This window comes from Vidua chalybeata, chromosome 5 (genome assembly GCF_026979565.1).
Source record: "Vidua chalybeata isolate OUT-0048 chromosome 5, bVidCha1 merged haplotype, whole genome shotgun sequence".
Lineage (NCBI taxonomy): Eukaryota > Metazoa > Chordata > Aves > Passeriformes > Viduidae > Vidua > Vidua chalybeata.
In genome coordinates this window covers 51088502-51107765 of record NC_071534.1, presented here as the reverse complement: position 1 = coordinate 51107765, position 19264 = coordinate 51088502, and the positions used below count along the sequence as shown (strand labels likewise).

Sequence of the window (19264 nt, the reverse complement as noted above, 5' to 3'; positions counted from 1 at the left end):
TCTTTATGCAAATAAAGAGGAGTTACTGTGGTTGAACTGACCTCGTAGTGAAGTACTGGACGGATTTGTCAGAGTATTAGGTTTTGAGGGAATCTTGAGGAACCATGTGGTGGAATTTTGTTTCAGCTATTAACTAGAACAGTTTGCATTTCTTGTAGGGCTGTTTGTAGTCTGGGACAGGTACCTAGAGAGGATCTAAATAAAATACAGACTAGAATTAACATTTAAAAATGTTCTGTACAACTTTCTCTGGAGCTACTTCTGAAGATGTCACAGGTATTGATAACAGTGGATGCTTAAGGCCACTGTACTGTCAAGTGCTTCCTAATGATGAGCTCTATATGCCACTCTCATCTTCATTTATTGAGCTGTCTACACCTGCTGGGGAAGGTGCATGTGTAATGATGGGAAAAATTTTACTGGATATAAATATGGCAGTTCTAGAAGAGTACAATTCTTTCCAAGGTTCTTTTATCCCTCGTGGACATCTAAGGTCTAAACTAGACGGTAAGAAGAATTTTTATCTTTAATTTTACTCTAACCTCTTGTATGAATATTATTGTCAAGGAATCAGGCTATCAGTCCTTGATTTTAGCTCAGATGAATTAAGCTTCCATTTGCAAATCGCTGCTGCTTTACATACAACTGCCCATGTTTGGTTAGTTCAGGATTTTATATACAGAAAAATGCATGTCAAAGACTGCTAGAAATTGAGAGAAGAATATCACCAACTTACTAGCATTGTAGAGGTACCTGTTTCATTTTTGAATGTCAGTACAGCTACTGAAACTGTAAATACCAATATAATAGGTGAAAATGGGCAGAATATAACAAAAAATGTAATAGGTGATTAAAGTGAAGGTTAACTCCTAGTGTTTTTTGTTTTGTACCAAGGAAGTTAAGACTAATTTTCAATTCATTCTGAAGATTTTACTGAACTTGTTGTTAAGTTTAGAGTTGATAATATTTGATGATTAGTCAATTCAGTGCTAATTTTAAGTGAAACTCTTAATAATGCAAATTGTTTTGTGTAGTCTTAAGTGGTCAGTTTATGTTTTGGTCTTCTCAATGGACAGTTGTCTAGATCAAAACACTTCTAGATAAGAGCATTTCTGCTTAGCAGAAAACATTTTAGAATTTTTTCCATGCAGTTTTTAATCTTGTCCTTTAAGACTCCTACAGGAGTGTTGGAGTTGTCGTATGTTTTAGATGAGTTTTGTCTAGCCCACTGTCATGTTTCTGGTTTTGTTTTTTCGTCCTGGCCAGTACTGGTTGCCTCCCACTGAGGTGATTAAATGCAAGTGTCAGCTATGTTACCTGTTGTGTTGTCTATTTGTCCTTTCTGATTTTTATATTGCACTGTGAACATAAGGCTTGTTGGTTCTTTCTGAATGCAGTTATGAAAAAATAGTGTCAAAACAAGGTTCAAATTTATCAAAGTCTAATTATACTTTTTTTATCATCTGCCCAGTAAGACTGTGTCTTACTTTAGTTCATTTGTTAACTACTGGGTTCTAACTTAACAGTAGGAAGCAGGAAATGTTTTCAAACTCTTTTTGGCCAAACTGGTTTTAAATTACCTGCTTAATCTCATTCTTCCAAAACTGAAATTACTTACCATTTTTGTAGGTTTCTTTAAAAATACATCTGTGTATATATGTATGTATACATATGTACCTATATGATAAATGCATAAATTGCCTCAGTATTTAAGTACTGCTATCACTTGCTTATGTCAGGAATTACCTTCTGTCAAAGCTAAAAAACCTGCGTGGAGCATACACTAGGTATGTTTGTTTGCTAGTATTACAAAAGTAACTTAAAATGTTTAAATTGGCAGGAGTATAATTCAGATGCATTTTAAATAACTAGAATAATAATTCAGAATGATTTCTAATTAAGAGCAAAGTTTGAAAATGTAAATGAAACACAAAAATTACAAATAGTATTTCTAGTGCTCTTTTACTGTCTCTGCAAGCTGTTTCTTATCTGGGACTTCACTGTTTTGAAAACCTGTCAAAGAGTAAGGCATAAGAAATCCTGAATAGTTCGACAGGCATTGTCCTATATTTGAAGACAGTAGTGTGTCCAGAGCAGCCTTCTGAAGCGATGTTCAGGTTGTGTGTGTGATGGCAGAAAGCATTCCCATTTATTAAATGATGGTTCTATCTCCTGAAAGATCAGTTTAGTGTGCTGCCCAGGTAACAGCCTCTTGGCTCTTTGGGTCTAACTGTTTATGAAAGTCACGTTTTTGATCTTATCTGGGATTCTAGCTATGTTGCATCCTAATGTGTCTCATCATTCCATGTGTTCTGTGCATATTGCAAAAAATAACTTGTAATTCAGAAAATATTCCTGTTGCTCTGCTCTAGCAACTTTTTTTTTTTTAATCAAATATCTTAGTTAGACATCCAGAACCCATCTGGATGCATGTGGAGCTACAGCTAGAGTACAAGTATTCTACAGGTCAAAAACAGCTCCCAGAGTCTGTGGTTTGAATATGGCATTGGTGAAACACAGTAGTAAAAATCCTATACTTTACTTTCACAGGCCCAAATCTACCAATGGCAACTGTTGATATCAAAAACCCAGAAATTACAACTAACAGATTTTATACTCCACAAGTCAACAATATTTCATATACCAAAGAAAAGAAGAAAGGAAAACCTAAAAAGAGAAGATTGACAAAGGCAGATATTGGAACTCCATCTAATTTCCAGTAAGTATGTTCTTGAGTTTGAGTTTGGTTTTGGATGGGTGGGAGTTTTGTTGCTTGGGGTGGTAGGGAGAGATGTTGACATTTTGCTTTTCTGATTTTTTTTTTTTTTGGTGCCAGTTACACTTGAAAATGGCCAACTCTGGAATCTGTGTAACCTGAACTAAGCAAATGCTAGCTGGAATTCTTGGGGTTTAAAAGAAGGTTAGCTTATACACAGATGAGGATTTTCCTGCAGCTGTAAACAAAAAGTAACTTGCTATCGAAAATCAGCTTAAAAAGGACTTAAGCTGCATAGAGGTACCTTATTGAAGTTGTCAGCTCAGTGAAGACTCATATTCAGGCTCAGTGGTCAACTCTTTAACACTGTGATTCCTACACCTGCACATACTTAGCTGTGTGTTGTCATGTGAAATATACGTTTGGGTCCTGACTTGTCATAACTGCAGAAATTACTTGCCATGATTTCATCTTTGGCTTTCTGTTTACAAACTTTCTGTTGTGTAGGCTAAAGACCTGTATCTTGTGATGAAAGTACAGCATGCATCCTTCAGAAATTTTTCCTATTGTCATTTCTTACGTATCTTTAATCTTTTGGAGTAGTTATGATGTACCACTTTGAGCTTCACTTCCATGAAACTTGGTTTTGGTCACTTTACTGAATTAACTGTTGCTTTCCTGAACATTAATTGTTGTAATCTTCTCCCTTTTAAAATAAATGTACTTTATTTGCTGAAGCAACAGGAACTTAGAGCTTGAGTTAGTTACAGGAAGGATCGGTTTCTGTGAAGCATGAGAAAACCAGTGTGATGTTTACATGCCAAGAATGTCTTATTCTTTTGAAGTGGTATGTTGCATCATTACCCTGATGTGTTTTCCCAGAATATAATTCCATTAAAGTAATGTTGGTATTACTAGCTACAGTAACATTACTGCACAGTGTTTTGGGACAGTGTTCTGTGTAATAGATAGTGGATGGAACATAAAAGAGGTGTTCTTATTGATCTGAGTATTACTTAAGTGCTGCATCTGTTAGTGTCACTTGAATGGAAAAATACAGAAAAGAAGGAAGAGGAAAACAAAAATGAAGAGTGCTTAGTAGCTGGTCACTGTTGTGACTGTACTGATGAAGACTTGAGCATATGTGGACAAAATTTGCATTATCTTGTCAGGCCTCTGTTTGGAACTTGTGGAAGGGGATGTGCACCAGCATAGATATAAAATTGCTCTGAGACTTTGTTTATGATGTCTATCATTGTGACTTAGAGAAGCTGAGAGTAAGGTGATAAAATATTTAATGACATTTAAACAAAAGATATGTTCCAGTATCATATCCTGTAGACTGCAACAGCTATATGTCATCTTACTTTAACTGCTGACTCTTTACAAACATCTGGAAACTGGCATTTGGTATTGTTAGGCAAATAAGCCAGTAGGATAACTTGTATCATTTGTCCTATGATACTTTTGAAGATCAACAGGGTCACTGTTTATGCCAGGTCAAAGTTGCAATCAGTAGATAAAATTTTTGAATGTCTCCTGTTAGACAGATGTGGAGTTTCAGTATTTTGAAAAAAAAAAAAAACCAACAATGTGTACTCAATGAATGGTAACTTATTATTGTATACATTCTTCTAAGTAGCATAAGACTTGGGGTTACCCGATAAGTATGTATTTGCATTGAAAAGATCTGAAAAATGTGTGTTATAGTCAATGTGTACAAGTAATCTGTCTTACTCTGAAGGGTGAAAAATAAACAATAATGCTAAAACTATGTCATATAAAACTTCAGTGTCAATTAAGTGCACTAAATTGAGTTGTATGCTCACAACCTCTTAAAAGAGCATCCCAAGTCACACAGATGTGCACAAATATGTGGTTAAGATTATATTAGTGGTAAACTAATATCGATTACATATGCCAGGTTAATACATTGTGATCAATTCTGAGCTGTTAGGAAATGCATGTCTAATTTATGTGAAGCAAGCTGTATTTTAGCATTCTGAAATTCTGTAAACAAATCATCCCATATTTTGGTAGTTAGTTAAAGGCATTTAAATAATTAGGCAAAACAGGGACTTCATTGGTTTTCTTTTTTTTTATGGCATAATTTCACTATAAACCAAACCTTTTACTTTTCTTGCTTCTTAAAATAAGTAGTTAACTAGTCATAGTTATACCAAAACCAAAACTGATCATTGTACTTCAGTATTTTAATGAAGAAAACATGTGCTGCTGATAAAAAGAGACTCAAGCAAGACTGCAAGGTCCTTTGTGCAAGGCACTGTTTAACAGCAGCCAAACAGTCTTAGTAATTTATCAAGTTTAGCTTAGACTGCATTGGCTACAAACTGCTCACTTGGTATTTTTTATAACTCTGAGTTGAACTTCCTGAAAACTGCATCTTGCTTCTAGAAGTCACTGTTTGTGAAAAGAATCACAAAACATGGAGTCCTGGTTCTCTTTTCCATATCCAATAGCAGTATTGTGAGGGGCAAAAAAAGCTTGGAGGGGCACAAAACTTGTCTGTGTTCTAACTGGTTACAGCATCACATAAAATAATACTTTACTAGCCACATGAGATGGCTGCTAGAAACTTAGGAAGATGGCAGCTGAAAACAGTCCTGACTTATCTTTGAAAGATATGAATGGAAAAGGGGCGATACACACAGTGGTGACAGGGAGGAGGAGATTTTCCAGCTGCATGGCACTGAAAATTTTGGCAATAGCTCAAGGTCCAGTGGCTGTGTAAAGGCTAAACTTTTCCTTGATCTCTGTGCAGTGCTTCCATCATTATCTGTATGCACCACAGGGTGGCATGAAGCCTTCATATTTTGCCACATTGTAACCTAAGGAGAGAAATTCTCCACTTGGTCTTCTAGACATGAGACAAAAAGTGAAAGTAAAGATGTTTTACTATTCCATTCTCAGGTGGGGCACTGAGGAATAAGAATTGCTTAGAAGATGGTATCTCCATTTATCTTGGTGTTCTCCTATTTTAGTTAACAAGATCCTTTTTATGCTGATTAAATGGACTTCTCTTCTTTTTTAGACACATTGGACATGTTGGTTGGGATCCAAACACAGGTTTTGATGTAAGTAATTTAATAAGTTGCTGAAGACTATGATTTAATCTTTAGAGACTTTTTGCATTAAAGAACAAGTTAACTGTACCATTAAATAGTTGTAAATTGGGATTTTATAATGTGATATAAACAGTTGGAGTAGAAGGGAAATATGCAAGGGAGACTGTGGGGGGGAAGTAGTCAAAACCTTCAGCTTTTCATGCAGGGTACTTATTTCTGCTAAAGTCATACTTTCCAACTCAGAGACACACGTATCACCTTGCTGTTCCTTTTAATGATATGGCTTGTGGGTATTTTTTTTTTCCCTAATACAAATGATGTCTTAAAAATATCTGCACATTCCAAGCTACTTAAAACTAATGTATCTGACTTGCAGGTGAACAACTTAGACCCAGAACTGAAAAATCTATTTGATCTGTGTGGAATTTCAGAGGCTCAACTAAAAGACAAAGAAACTTCAAAGGTCATATATGATTTCATTGAAAAAACAGGAGGTGTGGAAGCTGTTAAAAATGAACTGCGCAGACAAGGTGGGATTCCTTTTATTTCCATGTAAAAATTAACAGGGTGGTTTTTTGCCTTAAGGATTAGAGTAGAAACTGTTGATGGTGAGCAATTCTTGATTCTCTTTTCTGGGCTTCGTGTCACTACAGTTGCACGGGATCATGTTTCCATACACTATGTAAAAATGTTCAGCCATGACCCATGATAGTACCTTGTCCCTGAGGAATAAGGATATTTATGCCAATTAAATAATTTCCAGTAGCACTTAGTCTGAATGCAAAGCTACACAGTATGTTTGATACAGTCTTTTCAGACTGTGTACGTTAAATGTTTATTTATAATCTTAGTCTTATAAGTAAATGAAAATGTTGGAAGACATAATGCTGTAGTGGTAGTAGATGGCTAGCAGGTGTGTATGCTGCCTGTTTACACTGGCAACACTTTGTAGAGAGCCTTGCAACAGCTATGGACCTGCAATTTTTATATTTTTTTGAAGTTAGTTTTTTTCTAATTTGAAATTAAAAATACTAGTTTTGAGATTCTTCTGCTGGGAAAAAATTCTCAAATAAGTGCTGCCTGCCTAACCTTTAAATGTGACCTCAGCTGATGCATTATCTAGTGGAAGATAGCAAGTCAGTTTAAAATAACACTGCCAGTGTCAAACTTTCAAAAATTTACTTAGAGCTCTTCTCAAGAATTATCTAAGGTGAAATTATAGTGGTTTGAAAGCAGTTAATGAGTTGTTCAGTTACTGAAGAGATAGAGAATCAGGATACAGTGACTTGTTACATTTATTTCTTAGGTCCCCCTCCATGGAGCGGTATGTACTTGAGCTGGCATCTGAGCATATGCTTCAAAGTATTCATGCTATTGTGTGATTTCTTTCCTAGATGATACCTTAGTCTGCACCTGTTTGAATGCAATATTAAAAATTATGTTTGAACTTCTTAGTTAAATTGCAAACAGAATTCCCAATTATGATTTTTTTTCTCAGCAAGAAATCTGTCAATTTCTCTATAGAATCTTAATTCTGTTTAAATGCTTACAATGTTGTTGATTCCATATTGCTAACTTTAAAACTAGTTTGAGGAGACTTGCCTTGGAGTCTTATGACTAGCTTAAAATATTTTTTAAATGCCTGTTTTTCTATTTTGTATGTGTTAACTTCACATTATGGCCATTTGCATGTATGCAATTAAAAGAAAAACTGCCTCATCTCTAATATGCATGATGATAATCTACCTTCTGTGCCTTTTTGTAGAGGTAGATAAAATATTTCAGTATTTCATTGTGTTTATCCACAATTGTGTTATTTGATGTATGGGCTTGACTGCTGTTTGAAGTGTTCTTTCTCAACTGAAAAACATTTTTCTGTGTTTATTGCAAGAATTTCTGTGCTTACATATTCACCCTGCTAGCATGCTGACTAGAGAGTTGCAGAAAAGCCATTCTGCTGAGATAGAAATTATTTTTCTGTTTTCCCTGCTCTTTCCCTAGTTCTGGTACAGGTGGTTATTTTTTTGGTGACAGTACCATCTATAGATGATTACACAAATTTTATTGTTAATATCAGTGTACAGATTAATGTACATTTATAAAAAAACCTAAGATGATTTTGTTGCTTTGCTTGTACCATCTGTTTGAGGGGGGAGAGAGAGGATAACTTAATAATGTTCTCACCTTGCTGTTCCTCCCTCAATTCACTACAGCTGAGTGCAGACAGGCAGCATGCTGTTCCCACAGATTCAATGTGGCATATCTCTCTAGTTATAATGCGAATAAACCATTTCCCCACAGGAATACCTAATTCTCGTGTTAGAAATCTAGGGTGACTACAGACTCTGGGGCCATGAGTGTGCCGATTATCTCCTCAGGATTGCAAAAACCCGTCTGTAGTGCTTGGCGGGTTGTTACGCTTGGTATTACCGCCCTCCAGTGGCCCTAAGCGGAACTACAGTCATATCAGCCAAAAATGGCAGTTTTTAAAATCCAGAATGTTAGCAGTGTGTCTCTTCGAAAATACATGGTATTTCAGATGCAATTCTCTCTGTGTTGTTCTTTTGAAGGGGTAGGAAAAAAACAGCAGCTCGTGGAACTTAAGAACATAATACATGCTTTTAAGAATTGTATTTTTTTATAAAGATAAGCAGGGAAGGAGGCATTGAGGTACTAGTGACTCCTGCTTCCCCAAAATCCCGTTTTTATGGATGTTCCCTTCTCTATGCCAGTGCAGTCAGTCTGCTTTCTTTGCCAGTAACATGAAGGGGATAATAGAAGAGGTAAAGAAGTATCTTCTTGAGTGTAATACCCTTTTTGTTTTAAAGGCATGTGAAATCAAACATGAATTTTCCTAGTTATATGATGGCAACGGGATTATTAAGTAGTTAGGTATAGCAACCACACAACCTAAAGTACCATGAGCCATTAGATGCTTAATGGAAGAGGAGATGAAACAGTGCTACTTTAAATGTCATTAGCAGAATAAGTACATTTCAAGGCCACTTCACAGAGAAATTATCCAGTGTGTAGTCCTAAAGTTGGTTCCTTTTGACAGACCCTGCCATAAAGATACTGTTAGAAGTAATTTTCAGTAAAAGAGACTAAGAGTCTGTTTATGCTGCATTATAATGCATTAGTGGGGGGGGGGTGTTACTAGAAGATATTGCTTTAAAAAATGCTTCCTTCTGTAATTACTTAATAAAATAATGGATAGATTAGAAAGTGGAAATTCTGTATTTCACTTCAAGTGTATTTTCTGAAGAGTTTTTCTCTTTTGTTCTGTCCTAGCTCAACAAAAGTTTACAGAATTCTTCTGAACTTTAATCAGTCATTCTAAGTCTTGTACCTGCTTCCTGTGGTGGTTGACTCTTACAAAATACAAAACTGACATAGGCTATGTTTAGCTTGGTTTGCCCTATAGACATGGCTTATATTCAGCTGTATCCATTTTAATCCAGAACTGGTAAAATTTGCACAGGCACAGAGATCCTTGCAAAAGGCAAGGCACAGCCTGTGTTCTTTTTCTGCTGGTCTCTGAAGGACTTACAGGTATTGAGTAGCAGGTAATTCGAAGTTGTTTTGTTTCATTTCAGCTCCACCTCCGCCACCACCGTGCAGAGGAGGACCCCCTCCCCCTCCACCTCCCCCTCCCCATAGCTCGGGCCCTCCTCCTCCCCCTGCTAGGGGCCGAGGGGCACCACCTCCACCTCCTTCAAGGGCTCCCACAGCAGCACCTCCACCCCCACCTCCATCTAGACCTGGTGCAACAGTGCCCCCACCTCCTCCCAACCGGATGTATCCTCCACCACCACCAGTGCATTCCTCATCTGCACCATCCGGCCCTCCTCCGCCCCCACCTCCACCAGCAAGTGGGTCATCTGTTCCTCCGCCCCCTCCACCTCCTCCACCCCCTCCTGGTCCTCCTCCGCCGCCAGGCCTTCCTTCAGAGGTTGATCACCAGCTTCCGGTTCCTGCGGGAAACAAAGCAGCTCTCTTGGATCAAATCAGAGAAGGAGCTCAGTTAAAGAAGGTAGAACAGAACAGTCGACCAGTGTCCTGCTCAGGAAGAGATGCACTGCTAGACCAGATACGACAGGGTATACAGTTGAAATCTGTGAGTAAAAGCTGCTTCTCATCCAGGTCCCCTTGGGACTTGCAAATGCAGTATGAACAGTAAAATGTGGCTCTGCTTTGGGGGCTGGATTGTAAGTTTTAGAGTTTCTGAAGCGATGACTAAACAGTAGTACTAAGAAAACGCGAAGAACACACATTTGCTACAGATGAGTTTTGGTGCATTAAATTACCTTTTCAAATTCATTTCTCACTTTTGAGTAAAATCTGTAAATCCTACAATGAAGATGCCATAGTATCATGGCTGTACAGAACTTTTGCAAGGATTATTAAAGATCGCTGGTTTCCTGACTGTTAAGTTAAATAATCTAAACTGCAGGGGATGAGTTTAGGAGTAATGGTAGTGGAAGACAAACACTAGATTTTATTAGTTTATTTTCATCTTAAAATGAACCTGTGTCCCGCAAATGTTGAGGCTTGTAAGAAGGTGGCTGCCTGTGACATTCACATTCTCTGGACAGAGAGACATAATTCTGCCTCTCAGGAGAAGCACAGAGAGAAGAAGAGAAAACAATCTTTAGCTACTCCTTTGTTTTCTCCATGTAGAATTTAGTATAGAGATTGTTTACCTGAAGTAATTACTTCATTAGATTCTAGTAAAAATTATTTACATTCAATAACCAATTGAATCCAGCTGTGTCTCAGACTCTCAGCAGAGAAGTCATGAGTTGTTAGTTAATAAGTAAACAAGAAATATGTATATAGAATAAAATAATCTCTTTAAATAATATATTAATGTAATATAATATAGTTTTAATAAAGCTATCCTTCAACCTTCTAATCTAGAACCAAACATCATCATTTCTTCCCAGTTGGGGGTACCTTTTTTACTATAGCTGCCTGTGTTTTGACAAGTGCTGCCCACAAGAGTTGCTGTAGCTTTCCCTGCTGCAGAACAGGCTATTACTGTTTCTTACTGATGCCAATGATTATCTTAAAAATAATTTCTTAAAAACTATTTTGCCTGTTGATGCTTATTTTTTGCCAGTCCTCTGCACTTGAGGCTTCTGCTGTAAGAAGTGTAAGGGTGTGTTCCTATTTATTTGCCATTAGAGGTAGGCATTATCAAAGTTAATTACTTCAGAAGGGATTATCAACCCAAAGCAGACTCAGTTTACAAACCCAAACAATGAAAAATATTTTGTGGTATATTCCAAAGATAATAAATAATGGTTATGCAGCCACACAAGTCATGCTTGTACAATCATATTAAGAAGCTTTCTTTTAGATGAGTGCTCACTTCATCAGAGCTTAAATATTTAAATTTGTGTATGACTAACTACAGTTCTGTTACATGGTTGAAAAGTTGACTTTTTTTAGTAAAGATTTTGCAGTTTGAGCTACAGGAACAAGCTGTTCCATACTTTCTTCTGGTGGAAAATAAACTCATTAATTGTACAAGGAAGTTTGTCTCAAAATACAGAGGTTCTGTTTTGCTAATTGCATCTTTCTATTGTAACCCTTTTTCCAAGGTATCTGATGGTCAGGAGAGTGCACCACCTACACCTGCACCCACCTCAGGGATTGTGGGTGCTTTAATGGAAGTTATGCAGAAAAGGAGCAAAGCCATTCATTCTTCAGGTGCGTCTGATGAAATTTTTCTGACCTCACAGTGTCAGGTTTTCAAGAGTTAACACTTCTGTTTATTGTAAAATGCTGCTGGAGAAAAACATAGATTCCAGCAAATAGTGCAGAGTAGACTGCTCTCGGTGGTGCCCTGGTGATGGGGCGAATGGTTCCTTCACGCTGCTTGAAATTACTGGGGTCTAGCAACTCACAGGAATCCTTGACTAAGTTACTAAGCAAGGTTCATATCCTTAGAAAAACTTTGTTGTTGTTGTTGCAACTGACTTATTTTTGTTTACTAGCTGTCTGATTAAATAAGGGGTCACAATATTTTGGAAGAAAGTTTTCAATGCTTTCTGTTTGTTGACACTGAATCTCTCACATTATTCAGCTCCTGCACTGTCAGTTCCTTTGGGCTTTGGCTGCCACCTCCTGGATAAGGAGCAGTGTTACTTGACTAGGCTTCTACCAGGACTGAATCAACTTTCCGTGCTTAAGTGCTGGGAAAAATTAGGGCTGCAAGAGGATTTGCATTTCTCAAATGCCAGCTTGTAATAAATGTAGTTCAGTAGCCGCAGTGCAGCTGTTTGGGTACATCTGTTCTGCTTAGGCTTTGATACATTTCTAGAGCTTGCCTTGATAGCTGGATATGCAGTCTACAGAGCATCTGACCAAGTGCAGTATGGTTTGTTGATATGCTGCCCTATGTGATAATAGCCAATTTTAGTACTTAATATAAATTAAATACCTAAAGGGAGCTAAATGCTCCCTTATAGTTTTTTCCTATGGGAAGGAAATGCTCTTGTCCAACAAGTAAGTAGTTTAATTTTATCAGGGTACATTTTTAAAGTATGATGCGTATAAAAAAAGTGGAAGGCTGAATAAAGTCAACAAGCATTGACTTTGAAGTTGATGTTCATTACACAGCTTTGAATATTCCTGTATCCACAATGGACTTTAGCTCACCAGATCTTTTTTGGAGGGCTGGTTTTTTATCCGCTTGTATAGTAAACAAATTCCGTCATGTAACAAACCTGGGGAAGCAGTTGTTATATTCCAGAAATTAATATGTTCCTGAAGTTTAACACCCAGTCTGGAACAAGCTGGCAACTTGCACATTCTTTAAGAAGCAGTAATAAATAGTAACTGTTAAATGAGAACTTCTGATTCTTATTCTTTAGAACAAAACACATTTTTCCTCTGTGAAGAAAAGAGTGAGTAAAGAAACAAATTAGATTTAACTTCCAGCTAGTAACTATCTGAACTGGATGTCATGTCTAGCAGTCTTAAAATAGAATATTACTAAATGTATTGTCATGGCGACCTTGAACTGATTGTTCTCTTTTCAGAAAATTGTGATAGAAATTAGTAATACTTTTATCATGTTAATTCTGTGTTTGCAATAACTTGCTTTTCCTATCTTACAGATGAAGATGAGGATGAAGATGATGAAGAAGACTTTGAGGATGATGACGAATGGGATGATTGATCGTATATTATTATATATATATTTTTTAAGGTGAATGATATACTAAACACTGCTTTCTGTCTATGGATTCTGTAAAATTATCATGTAAATGTTCTACCAATTTGCTGTATATTTTTGTTGCCTTTTGCTTTTTTATTAATCTGTGCAATACCTCATTTAATCTATAAAGGTTTGTCATAATCCTCTACAAAGCTACTCCCTGTTAATGTGTGCAAGTTTACACCTGGATGATCATGTACATGTGAATACTTTCCATTCCATCAATAAGGGAGTTTAAATATAATATGTGAGACTGACAAAAACCTTAATGTAATTTAGTTATAATGCAAGAAGGAAAACACTATTTTCATACCCTACTTTTTCTGTATCTAAATTTTCTTATTAAAGCCTAGTATAGCACTATGTTCTTTAAGTGATGCAGCTCTTAGTTTATTTAGCCCCTTGATTTCAAATGAAATGTTATATGAATGTTGAGGCTGGTTTATACTATTGCATGGTTTCAAATACATCAAAACATTGCAGTTCAAATCTTAGCAGTATGCTTTACATAACAGAAAAGCACTGCAGAAATGCACAGCTAGTTGTGAAAATTACCTTGCCCTAACTATAGTACTGACTGCTATTGAACAGCAGTAGTAATTAAATTCTTCAACGGGGGACCTCTATCTGAACTTAAACAGGGTGGCTCTGTATTGTCATAGTGGTAAAGGCAACTTTGATTCAAACAAGTTCAACTTTGGTTGGTTTGTTTTGGTTTGGGGTTTTGGGGAGGGTTTCTGGGGGATTTTGGGGGGTTGGATTTTGTTGGTTGGGATTTTTTTTTTCTTCCCTGCTCTTTCTTTCAGAGTGAAGATATCTAAATTACTAGGGGCTGTACTGGAGGCTGGCAGTCGCTACAGCTTGATCTATTTTTAAAATCAATTTTTTGTGGTTTTTAGGCTGAAGGGCTGCATTTAAGGCTTGCTTCAATAGCATTTAATTACTTTTTAAAATTTGTAGGACATTGGTGTACTAATAAATACAAGTGGTATTACTTTGCAGTCTTTGCTTTATGGTACACAGCAGATGCTGAAACACCAGTCCTACATCCTGTAGGTTGGAAAGTCATTAACTCAGAATTAAACACTATGGATAAGTACTGAATTTTATGGCAGTATTTTGTCTTCATATGTTGGCTTTAAGACCAAGGGTTGTGATGAAGATCAAGAACTTGATTCACAAGAACAGTATTTGAATAAGTGGACAGAAAGTGGGATTTTCATTTCACAGCTTGCACATTTATATACATTGTACTTTGTAGTGCAGTAAATATTGGCACATCTGCCTATTATGAAATACTAATCTATGCTAAGTGGGTATTTAATATCTGCAGCATTAATTACTGTACTTACTGTAATTTTCAGGTAGAAAATCTTTTTAAAAACCACATTATCTGACGCAGAATGTTTAGTTAAGTCAGTTACATTTGGAGTGTACTTAATACATAGTGTCCTGGGTCTTTGACTGTAGTCAGGGTAACAAATGAAATTTAAGTTATCAGAAAAGTATTGACTGAAACCCAGTGTTGACCTGATCTTGACAGGCTGGACCTGCATGATATGGCTTGGATTTCTAACCCAGTTATAACCTAGTCTTTAGCGAATTAATTTAGTCGTAGGAGGAGAAAAGAAAGTTGCTGAAAAGTAGTGGGAGAGGTAAGGTTGTAGTTAAATTATTCAGAGGATGCTAGCTTCCTTCCAAGAGTAATTTAAGCACATAACTTGAGGAAAAAAAATTGCCAAGTGGTCTCACTTTCTTGCAGTAACTTTCTCATTGGCCTCTGCTGCTGGAAACACTTCTGCTAGCTTTGCTGCTGTAATGGCTTGAGCTTTGGATCAAGTGCAAGTGCAGCCTGGTGTAGCTAATGGCAGTGGAGTTAGCAACTTGTGTATAAGGAAAATATTTGTATGGCTTTCATATAACTTCAGCACTGCACTCTTACTTTTATTGCATATAGGGCATTTTAAAATTAAGCAGATGAGGCCTAGAGGTTTTCCTAACATGCTACTTACTAGATATGTTTAGCTGTTATGTTCCCAGAATTGGAATTTCTGTAATATAGTTAATAATTAAGCATCACAGTTCACTAATCAAATTTCTGTTCTGGATTTTGGGAGCTCTGAAGTTGCATTATTGAATAAAACTTTTATTTGTAGATACTGGCCAAAGAAAGTTTTTGGGTTTTCTATTTCTTCATACAAAAAGTACACTCACACCTGTGGTGTCCAGGTTAATATTTACTTTCAAGTAGTGTTTGTTCATGATAAATTTCAGGCATCCAGACTGTGATGGCAGTTAAGTTAGTCATAGCTGCATGCTTCAGCACTCTGCCACTTGCAGTCCAAGCAGAAGACATCAATTCATGATACTGGTGCATTGTTGCTAAACATTGTAATGAAGGCCTCTTATATATTCTGGTTAATTGACTGTCCAGATAGCCTTAGAAATTAACAAACTAGCATGAGGCTTTTGTATCTCAACACTCTATGTGCATAGACAATATCAGCTAGCCACTTGTACGTATGGAATTCGTAAGAACTTCTCAATCATTCAGTTTTCCATTTATCAAACTGAAATTTTTAGTATGTGAATTTTTGAAATGTACAGTGAATAGGATGTTGCACTGGTGGCAATTCATCATGAAGCATAATAAAATTAATTTGACCCGACTAGTGTAAAACTGTGTGGTTTTTAAGTGCTGATTGTGGCACAGGTTTAAAAATAGATCTCTAGATTGATTACACACTTTAAAAGTGACTTTGGCCACCTGGCCAAGTTCACAAAGCCACTGTCAAATCGCAGTAGTTTCATGTCTCTGGAAAGTTGGATTGTGCTGTTGAATAAACACAATGAGTAAGAATGTGACACCCTGTCCTCCTGGCAGATCTCACCGCTGCTAAGCAGCCTCCTTGGAAACAGCTACGGCTGCAGGCAAGTGCAATAAACCAGCAACATTTCAAGGTCAAACAAACATGGGATCATTAATAAACATTCTAGAAGAAGTTCTAAATAATTAACTCTTGTTAGTGAATGCTCTGATTTAACCTGGATTATACAGATGTAAATCTTTGTCCTGCAAAGGGGAGATCAGGATACTTCAGAAGTTTGCTTCTCTCTCCTAAAGCATCTGAAGAGTCCAGCATTTCAAACTGTTACCTGGTGTACGCTTTGTTTTGGGGTTTAGTGCTTATCTGATTTCTCAGCCTTAAGCATGGGGCAAAGTTGGAATTGTTAATTGCAGGATGAGCTGAGGTTTATAATCATTTCCACTTCAGAAGCAGAAGGTTAAAATATGCTTTTGAAAGGAGGCTTTTTTTATTCAACAGTGGTTACTTTCCAAATTAAGATTCTTGTAAGGAGGAAAAAGGAGGAAAGATCCTATTGCTTTTAAGACTGTTAGCAGTCCACTGCAACAGCCTTTATCTAATCATTAGAGGAATTCTTGGTCTAATTAAAGTTCCTGAAGCTTAAGTACAGTGATAAGCAGCTTTATTTATAGAAAAGTGAAAATGGTTTAGGGAAGCTTAGATGATACTCAGCCTTTGTCTCTCAAAGGACCAGTGTTATCCTCTAGCACTGCAGTGGGGACTCCTGTTGCTATGTATTTGTTTACTGCCTGGAATTTTCTTGTGAGTGAGAAGATGGAAAGGATGGGGTAGTAAGAACTAGAATGTGAGCTGGGGAGGTTTAATACTGTGTTTTAACTACCTTGTCAGTGACTCTAGCCTGACAAGTCTAAGACAGTCTTTGAAAGTTTAAGGATGTTGATCCAGTTGTGAAGGAGCCTTTTTGGTTTTTTCTTTTTTTTTAATTGCCAAATTGCTATGGCTTGTCTGCTGTACTGTACTTGAAAAAAAATAAAACATTGGTTGTTTGAAATCTCAGGTTTGAAAACAATTCAGATACATGTTGAGGAATAGAATCATTGCCAAAATATAATTAGTGGGATGTTTTTCTGACATATTTTATTTTATCCTGAATTTTACAGTATTTACAGGTGTAACCTGCTAAAAAGAATTAGACTAGTAATTTACCAGTTACTCAAATTTTTATCTTACATACTTTTAAGTAATAACTGCAGGACTTACCCATCTATAAACAGTGCCTGATAATAGGAAGTTTGATATGTTACATTTATTGTGGAGTTGTTTTTTTTTTTTTTGATCTATTAGTATCAACAAATATACTTTAAGGGTTTTTTCCTTGTGTTCTAAAGGGGTTTTGGAGTTTCTCTGGAGTGAAATTCTTGAGCCATTACTTAATGTGTGTGCTTTTTCCTCCCTGAAGCTTCATCATCTTGAGTTTGGTTACTTGTGCAGTATGAATTCTAAATTTATTACTTAAGGACTAGATGAGGGAGTGCAAGTTTTGCTTGAAAAACAGCCATTACCGGCTGTTTTTTTTCTTGTTTAAAAATGAGCCATTACCAGCTACTATATTTTTGTATGCACCACTTTGGGAACACAATGAAATCTGATGTTTAAAGCTTAAGAAATAGGGTGATGGTTGTATCATATATCAGGCACAAAGTATTTGCTTAAATGACATTGGCAGGAACACAGAATTGGGAATTGGCTCTTCTGGATGTTGATGCCAAAAACCAGGGATCTGCTGGAGCATCTGAGCTAGATTTGGAGCACTTTGTTGGTAGATGGGTCATTCCCAGATGCTCAGGATATAAGACGCATGGCCTGACAAACTGTTGAGAATCTTGCACATTTTCTGTTCTCTTTCTTTTCTGGCTAATACAATGGAGTAGTAGTCCTTTGGACCAAAATAGTGCTTATTTAATAATCAAGAGAAGTAATCCTCAGAATATAGTCACTAAGAATTACGGCTCTCCAACTGTCAGCAGAGAATCTGGTGCTTTTTTTAAATTCAAAATGAAATGGAAAAGGCAGACTACACCAAACTAACATAAAACATGTTTTCTGTGGTTCATCTCCTGGGTATGAATGTGAAAGGCCTATGGTTAAAGCAGAAATCTGCTAGTTAGTAGTAGTCTTTTTTTGCCTGTAGTAGCTACTAGTATCTAATCCCTAGAGAATATGTTACTGAACTCACCTGCTGTGTCTGGTAAGAAGTGTAGGAGTTTTTGGAGAGCAAACCTCTCTGCTCTCAGTTGTGTTCACAGTGCTCAGGCCTGCAGTTGTTAGAAGAAAAATAGTATGAAATCATTCTGTAATTTAAAGGATCTCTTTTGTACTGTAGTATCTTCTGTGCTTGCCTTACAGGAGCTGGGATACTCTTCTGACTCTTACTGCACTAATGTCCTGGATAACTCAGATGTTACCACATCTCAGCCCTTACTACTTGACAATTTTTGTCTTCACTAATAATGCCCCTAAACCTGGTAGAAATACAAGTTAGCGCAATACAGTTAGCACAAATACCTTCAGCAGCTTACAGCACACAGCTGTTGTTTAGCACATTTCAAGGGAACAGAAGTTGTTCTGATTTTCTCTTTGAGAAAATAATGGTCTTACCTATATACCAAGGTGAAGAACAACAGATCCTAAATGACCAGTTGGGAAAAAAACCATGCTGGTTGCTCTCAAGAGCACTGAGAGAGGTGGGTGGCTGATTAAAGGATAGGTGTAATCCAAGAAGCATTCTTCAAGGAAGCAACCCAACATAGATTGCTGCTGGCATAGAAAACAAAAAAAAAAACAATACCAAAGTCTTTCTTTGGTAGTGGGCACATTACCTGGTTCATTGTGTGTGCTCACTCTCCTGACTATGAACGTCAGGAAACCATCCACACATTGGGCAGCAACCAGTCAGGCTGATCATCATCATTCCGACATTTTATATATAGGATATGCATCCTCAGTCAAGCTGCCTGTCCAGTCTAGAGATGATACCTGGATTGGGAATGACCTCAGAGCAGATTCCTTGTACTTTGTGCCCTGGATGATAAGTTTTACCTGAGTTAACTTCAGCTATGCTGCAGTGGGGGAGGATTTGGTGAGACCTGTGTATTCTGCCAAGCAGAAGTGAATTGTCACAGTGTTACTTGTAGACACAAGGTATTTTTGTTTTCTGAAAGGCTGTAATTTCAACCTGCTGACTGAAATGAAATGCTGTGGTAGATCAAGTTGTTAGTTCCATCCCTTGTGTGTTCAGTCAGAACAGCCTTTCTGTTGGTCCTAAAATCCTCCAGAAGAGTGATGCAATATGAAATCATTTAGCTATGAAATTACTACAGATCTTTCTAGTTCCTGACTTTCCACC

At 37.0% G+C, this 19264-nt stretch overlaps 1 protein-coding gene across 1 annotated transcript in view; it reads left to right on the top strand.

Moving 5' to 3' along the window:
• WASL (WASP like actin nucleation promoting factor) overlaps positions 1-15699 on the top strand; it is a 50573-nt gene extending 34874 nt beyond the window's left edge. Inside the window, exons 6-11 of the mRNA XM_053943320.1 lie at positions 2551-2719; positions 5769-5811; positions 6179-6332; positions 9399-9919; positions 11409-11517; positions 12930-15699. Of these exons, the coding sequence (XP_053799295.1) occupies positions 2551-2719; positions 5769-5811; positions 6179-6332; positions 9399-9919; positions 11409-11517; positions 12930-12991 (1058 nt within the window). The 3' untranslated portion in view covers positions 12992-15699. The remainder of the gene's footprint in view (positions 1-2550; positions 2720-5768; positions 5812-6178; positions 6333-9398; positions 9920-11408; positions 11518-12929) is intronic.
• The last annotated feature ends 3565 nt before the right edge of the window (positions 15700-19264 follow it).